This window comes from Thalia democratica, chromosome 7 (assembly GCF_965202585.1).
Source record: "Thalia democratica chromosome 7, ktThaDemo2.hap1.1, whole genome shotgun sequence".
Taxonomy (NCBI): Eukaryota; Metazoa; Chordata; class Thaliacea; order Salpida; family Salpidae; genus Thalia; species Thalia democratica.
In genome coordinates, this window is record NC_139171.1 from 53,952,666 (window position 1) to 53,960,591 (window position 7,926).

General features: G+C 28.3%; 1 protein-coding gene across 1 annotated transcript; it reads right to left on the reverse strand.

Moving 5' to 3' along the window:
• Window positions 1-3,035: 3,035 nt before the first annotated feature.
• On the reverse strand, window positions 3,036-7,004 carry LOC145841059 (uncharacterized). Its single transcript, XM_082948423.1, has 4 exons — window positions 6,718-7,004; window positions 4,148-4,278; window positions 3,954-4,050; window positions 3,036-3,075 (listed from the first exon to the last, which is right to left on the reverse strand). Exons 1-3 carry the CDS (start codon window positions 6,890-6,892, stop codon window positions 4,042-4,044), a joined length of 315 nt encoding a protein of 104 aa, XP_082804549.1. The 5' UTR covers window positions 6,893-7,004; the 3' UTR covers window positions 3,036-3,075; window positions 3,954-4,041.
• Window positions 7,005-7,926: the final 922 nt, after the last annotated feature.

Consider the following 7,926-nt stretch of genomic DNA (forward strand, 5'->3'; position numbering starts at 1 on the left):
GTTTATAACTTGACATTTTTTAAACCACATTTCACAAAACGTTTTTTTTTTTCGTTTTTAACAATTTTTAATTTTGTTAAATTCTACATGAATGAAAAACTCAAGTTCGTTGATTCTCCACTGGAGGTCGCTCTTGTCAGTGAAGGCGGCAAACGGAGCGACGTATCTCGGTTCGTCGGCGTACAGAACGATGCCTACCCTGCCCAGTTTGCCCGCATCTATCAGAAATCCGTAGACGAAGGGAAGAAGAAAAGTTTCCTTTACATCCTTGAATTTGTTCGCAGTTGACCTGTTTAATATATTTCATTTTTGTTGGTGAAAAGCATAAACCAGCATAGAACATGCATTGTTATATCAAGATTTTAATGTTTATAGCCAAAACTGGATTATTTAAATATAGTTTATTAAAATAAAAATATAAAACAACTACAAGCAGTTGTCTTTATATGAAAAAAGTTGTAACGCTACTTGATTAGCAAACATACTTTTTACTAATATAAATATGTAAAAATAATCTGGTTCCAATCACTAATCATAGAAATATATTTATACGTTATAGCATAAGTATCATATTGTAAAATTATTTTATTATATAATTAATCAGTTTAATATACTAACGCTGAAGTATCAAATAGTAGGAGGACGTCTGCTCGGAGTCCGGCACAGATCATGTTGAAGTTGAAGGATTGCATTGGAGAAATTTGTTTCACTCCGTAAGCTCTCACCTGCACCTGATACTCCGTCTTCTCCAAGTTGATCAACTCCACTCTTTCCTCTCGACCTTATTGTGTTTGGAAATAAATTTAGGAATCAAGTTTTAACGTGTAAATTAGTTTTTTCTTGACCATATTTCATGTAGTAAGCGTGAAAATTATATGTAAAATTATGATCAAATAAAATGATATAACTAACTAACACACAAAATAAAAAAGTTCTTTACAAAAATTTTAATAAAGTTATTAAATGCAAAAATTATTATATCACGAAGTACTGGCAAAAGTTAGTAGACAGGTAATTTAAAAACTAAATACTATTGTTTTGTAGATTAAACTTAATTTAAGAATTCAAAGTGTTTTAGTTGTTAATTTTTTGTAACGTATGTTATATATGTTATTCGTGAGGCTGCAGATTTCACGGATTAACATAAAATTTTTGTTTTTGATCTTCGTGAAATTTTCCTGGAGATAATGTAGTCGATTGTATTTCAAGTTGTACAACTTATCAAATATGTTGTAAACTTGTATTAATCATTTCAAATTTGTTTAAAAACCCTAATTTTTCTTCGATAGTATTTTGACATGTGCTGACTTGAAAATAATAGTTCCACGTGCCATTGTATCTTTTTTACAAAAGTTTTTTACATAAATTGTTTGTTCATTAATTTCAATAGTAAAATATTGTTATATTAAAAAAAAAATCAATATAAACTAAAAAAATGTTTAAGACATTGTTTAACTAAGAAAATAACAGCAACATTTTTTTTGCAGTTTATTTTACCACAATAGATGTTCTAAATAATAATTTCAAATTTCATTTTTAATAATAAAGAATAACATCATTATTGTTAATGAACATTTATATTGCAGTTAAGCATATCTAACAAGAAATTACTGTAAAAACAACTTCTTGAAAAAAAAAGGAAACATATTAACGCGTAATTAAAAGCATCTAACCGAACGATTGGTACATTGATATTCTCCTAATGGTATATTTGACCCATTTTAGACGGTTTGTACCTGACAACGTAGTAACTGACCATGTCTTTGGGTAGTTTCCATGACAATTCGGCCATGTCATCACGAGCCATGCCCAGTTTGAATCCACGCAAAGGCTAAAGCCGCTCGTATAAACCTTCATAAAAAATTTTACAAATCTAACTTTTCAACTAGATTGGTATTTTTTTTTGATATTTGTGGATAACTACTGTTAGCAGAGATTGTGGTTAATTATGGTTAAATATATAAAGTAAGTATATAAAGTTTTCTTATGAGTAAATCTTTAAAACAAAAATAATTTTAAACTTGTTTTCAACTTAAAAAACCGGATAAAATAAATAATTTGTCTAGCATACGATATAACATAAAAATCCTATTATTAAACATACAAAAATTACCTTTAAGTCTGTTGACCATCATCCAATGAACTTTCTTCCAAACCTGTCCCAGATTATTTGCTGAATCAGCAAAAACGATGCCAGTTTGTGACACACCGACTATTTGCACGTCTCTCTGAAACAAACGTCACAACTTGATGCTAACTGCGTGTCGAACGTGCGCAAATGTTGTTCAGAAAACTGATAATACACTTAACAAGATTAAAATCGCAGAGGTTTTACATGAGAGACAAACAGCAGTGGTAATTAAAAAATTCCAACAAAGTTCACCAGTCTGCTGTGTTTCTCCAAATGCGATTTTATGCTCAAGCAACGAGGAGAGAGCTTATAATGGAAATTTTTTTCAATCAATGTCGATAATAAATACGAATTATCAAATTAAAGTAATTCACTCCTATATCAAATGATTGATAGTTTTAATTAAAAGCTACTGGTTTGTATTCTGTAAATAACTTTTTTTTTGTGTTAAGGGGCTGCAGTTTCAAAATTTTTGCATTTTAATCTTGTTAAATTTCTTGCTTGAAATGAACTTTTACCTCGCTACGGAAGTTTAAATCACTTTGAGTGATTCAGCACAACTTTTATTGTTTTTATTGTGATCTTAAAATACCAAGACTGAAAGTTAAACTTCACTTTGATGCAATAAAGCCTACTTAATTAGATGAACAGAATTTTCAAAGATAATTTAACTTTTATTATTTTTTTTTAACTTCAAGTTGGTACCTGATTGACGTGACCGTAACCAACAGCAACGGTAACCAGGTAAGGGTGCGACAAGAGCCTCCTAGCGGCTTCCCCGACGGCGTCCAATGATGCGGAACCCAGCACGACAACGACCACTTTCGGCACGTTGGACCTGGCAGAGTGGCCACCTAGCGGATCGAGTACAACGTCGTATGCGAACTGAAGCGACCTGCCGACCCTGTTGTTCAAATCCTTTCTCCATTGCAACGGGCTCAAAGCTATTAAGTTTTTTTGCTACATTAAACTTTTTAAATACAAAACTGATTTGCATGAAACTCAGAGCAAATGAGTTAAAAAAAAAGTTTTGTTAATTCTTCGAAACAAAGTTTTTTAAGGTAATTTGGAATAAATGTGTGATTAGTAAGTTGGTAAAGTTATTCAAAGTAACATAATAAGCTTCGATTTATAACAAAATATTAAACAAACAAAAGTGTTTTTATTAAACATTAAATAACATTGTTGTAAGTTTATTATTACTAATTTAATTTTTATTTTTTTAAGTTTACAATTAACTCCTTTAAAAATTATTTAGTTGTTACATACACAGTTTAAAAACAAGTACAGTTAACATTCTTTCTTTTCAATAACCCATTAAAAATATTATTAAAAATTTTTTTATTTATGTTAACAAACTTATTTTACAAAGTTACTAAATGGAAATAAATAACTAACTATACACGTTTCAAATATACAAAATTTTCGCTGTTAACAAGACTATAAAACAAGTTTAATAAGAAACAAGTATGTTCGTAAAACTTTGCATAAATAAACTTAAAAACATTAACTGTATACTTTTGTATTTTAAGTAGTATATTTCATGTATGTAATAAGTATGACAAAACTTACTGCTTTATAAATCAATACTTAATGTTTTAGAAAAACTGTTTTCAAGCTAGATTAATGTTAAATCATAATTTGAAAACGCGAAAAGTTCATATTTTACTTGTATGTACTGTCTTTTAAAATGCTTTTTTTTAAACTACTATTAATCGCAAAATGTATTTTAAAACCATAAACTTTTTATAAGATGTGTTTTCTCGTTTTAGTTGTTGATCAGTTGTTTACTTTTAATACTCAAGAATGAAGCTAATTAAACCTTTTTTATAACCGTATTGGTCTTGATACCTTCTAAAGCTGAACTCTAATTTTCTATCCGCATCTAATGTCATCAACGCAACTCTAACCTATGAAATCTATTTAACAGTAAAACATTGAGGTTGCTTATTGAACACATTTTATTAAATAAAAAATAAAGAAAAACAGCAATTTTAAGGAGCAAGTGGAAATAACTTGTTTGTAGTAAGCGACATCAAAGTAGTTAGTTAAGTTGAGGAGAAGTTGTTTTGTGTTTATGAGGTCGACATCTGATGATGCGCTTCGATCTATCATGTACAACATGTCCACTGAATTACTTATCATTTCTGTTATTTATTTAAAATATGAATCAATTATCATGTGAAATTTAAAACTTAATGATAGAAATATAATTTAAAATTTGTTATGTTATAATACCTAACAGCTAAGTCATTTATCAAAAGTGTATATATTTAAATGCAACAAAAGACAAGTTTTTTTCAAATTTATAAAATTTAAACAAAATACAGTAAAAGGTTCAACGCAACTTAAACTATATTTACAACTTTTGTTTTAGTTTAAATACTGCTTTGATAAATTTAGTTTGAGGCTGTAATCGCTTATGTTTTAGTTTAAAGTAACTAAGCTTAAACAATTAAAAAAATATTGAAAAAGTTAGTATCACATTAAAAAAAGAACACATTTTCTAAATACTGCAGTAGCTATAAACACTTTAAAAATTAAAATAATGTAACTAAATCATCTGTAAACGACAAGTTATTACAATTAATATTTTGAATTCAATCAAGTATATGTTAAAATCTGGGTAAAAGTAAGTGCTCAAAAAAAACCTGTTTTATAAGTACTTATGGTATTTTACTTCTTCAAACCGAAAAGTAGTTCACTTTTAAAATACGAAGCCTACTTTTAAACCAAAATCGAAAACTAATTTAAAGCTACTAACTATTAAGTGTTTTAAAATTGTTTATAAAGTTTTTCTAAATACTAAACTGAACTGGTTTTATTTAATATAAAATTATAGTAAAATATGTTATAAAATATTTGTTTTAAATAGAGCACAACATCATAACTTTATAATGTTAAACAAAACATTTAAGTTTTATAATGTAAAACAAGTATTAGAGAAACTTAAAAGGTTTGTTTCAGAAAGTTTTGTTTAATTCAGATCTTCAACATTGCAAAAAATTTTTGAAAGAGCAAAAGGCTTATAAAGTGTATTCTTTTCAACTGGGTTCACTGTACTTAGAATAGTAATTGTGATGTAATAGTGAAAAACACGCAGCTGTAAATGTGCTTAGACAGCCCTCAGAAGTAAGCATTAACAAAAATACTGATAAAGTTGTAATTAAGTTTATCTTTTAATATCGTAAAACTTTGCCCGGACTGTAAGAACTTTCAACTTGCAAATCCTCGGGAAAACTTTTAATCGGTTGATTTTCTGCAAAAACAAAATTAATCGGTCTACATAAGTTAAAAGCACAGTTAATCGATTGTTCGCTTTATAATTGCCAACATTAATCTAAGTTTATTATGAGAACTTAATATCTAGTAATCATATTAATGGTTAGTAAATTTTGGTGAAAACTTAGTCGTTGGAAAACAAATCGGAGAAGGTTGACGAAACAAGACTAATTACATTTGCACAACCATATTTTTATAAGTTAATTGAATAATTTGTAAAACTTTAGTCTAATTTTATTTCAGGAATTTGGACAATACAGTCTATCTTAACTTTTAATGTCTAGCTTTTTACAATTAATCAGGATTAAAGCAAGTTTAAGGACTGGAAACATACACATATATATATATATAAATTTTGAGAACGGGCAAAATTGCACAAAGACAATTTTGCACTAGTTATAATTTTTCAAGGAAGGTCATTTTTGCACGAGAATAAAAAAAAACGAAAAAAATTATATTTGAATAAAAACTAAAAAAAAAAATTAAAAGATAAATTAATAAAAAAACAAAAAGAAAAAAAATACTGACCAAGGGTAAGGATTATGGGTCACATGAATTTAAAATTAAAATAAAATAAATAACTAAGAAAAATTATTATACAATTAAAATAAAAAATTAATAAATAAAAAAATATTTATTAAAAAGAAAAAAAAGCTACCGACCGAGGTCTAAGGGTTAGGGGTGCCAGTAACAGTAGATAAAATAACAATAACAATAATAAAATTATAAAAAAAAACAATAATAAGTTACCGACCGAGGGTAAGGGTTAGGGGTAACAGTGATAGTATAAAATAAAAATTAATTATAAAAATGAAAGTTTAAATGAACAAAAAGATTATATAAAATAAATTCAACCTGTGAAAAATTTTCCTCTCGTGCTTAAGTGTCTTCGTGCAATTTTGTCACCTCGTGCAATTTTGTATGCTCGTGCAAATTTAACAGCTATCCATAAACTATACCGTATGTGAAGGTTTGAGGGGGTCACATGTTTTAATTTTACTTGTTTAGAAATCTACGCCTCTAATTGAAGTGGGCAACTTCGATAAAAGCGCATTTAAACCTCAGCAACAATTCAGCGATAAAATTAGCAACAACTTTGAGCGGCAAACTAAACAATGTGGGATGTTGGCGGGTTGGCGGGAGTTCATCTGCATCTCACGTTGTTTTTGTTTCGCGGTGCCTTTTAACTCCGCAATTAGTAACTTTAATCTTTTAATGATGTCAACAATATCAGCAGCAATAACTACTTTTTGCTGGTGATTTCAAAATTAAAAGTTATTTTTATTATTTCAAAAGCAACATACCTTGGTGTCTGTTGTCGTGCTTCCTTCTTGTTTTGCGACCTTTTCCGTGCTTTGAAGTTTGTGCTGTCAATAGTAAACCGTTTGTATGAAAACTCTCTTCACTTAAACCATTCTGAACTTCATCACTTATATAATTGGGCACTTCTGATATAACGGTAGCCAGCTCAATAAACATCACCAGGAGTACATTTTAAATTAGTTTGATATTCATGTTTTTGTTAACCAAGTTCATTGAAGCTAGGTAAAGTAGTAAAACTGCTTGGTTGAGATCTTGTTAAATTTTAATTAAATCTAAAAATATTATTATTTTCTAATATTTCAATTGTATAAAATAAATGTTTCTTTTTTCTTTTTTTGCTATCAAAATTAACTATATACTTAATACAACTTCTAAACTCATTTTTTTCAAGTAAACAACTTTTTAGTATACAAAAATATCTAAAAAAAGGTAATGTAATAGTCTTTTAGGGTTAAATAAAAATTATTAATTCAGAAACTCTAAAAACATAAAACTGATGCAACTGTATCTTTAGTAGTAAACTTTAAAAATATTAACATATTTCTGCGGGATATTTGCTGTGGCTGACTTGTTATTAAGTGCTATTAAAACTCAGCTGCAACATAAACGTCTACAACGCAGAAGCTTTTTCACAACTAGCACAATATATAATTGATGTTGGACAGTGGAAAGCAAGTTCAGATACTGAAGCAATTTATCACTTGCGTCGAAAAAAAGAAGTAAAGTTTCTCCAGTTTCTCACTCAAGCATAATAAATACTTTTTGTCTCAATTATGCGCTCACACGTGCTTCATTGTTTCGTGGGTCGGTCTTTTTATAGGTATCCTTTTATGGGTATCCTAGTTGCAACAAAAGGATACTTATAAAAATAACTACCCCTCGGGTCGGTTTTTTTATGGGTATCCTTTTGAAAAATTGTACAATTTTATGTCGATGTGACGTATTTTTTAAACTTTTTTGTACAATTTTTTTTAAAGTCTTTTTACGTACATTTTTTCATAAAGTTGTTAGTTTTCTTAAAACTTAAATTTTATTAAAATAACTAAAATTTTTGTTTAAACTGTTTTAAATGCAAAATTTCAAAAGGATACCAATAAAAAGACTAAACCTAACTTTAAAACTTTTTATGGCTGTCCTGGACATGGATTGTCATGCACATGACTTTAAACTGTATCCTGGTGATAAGCGAA

Bases quoted from the DNA above. Each gene is read 5' to 3' on its own strand.
- LOC145841059 (XM_082948423.1), bottom strand. From the start codon at position 6,892: ATGTTTATTGAGCTGGCTACCGTTATATCAGAAGTGCCCAATTATATA. The intron at 4,279-6,717 runs GTATGTTGCTTT...AATAAATAACAG, and splicing joins GCACGACAACAGACACCAAG to AAATGATAAGTAATTCAGTG.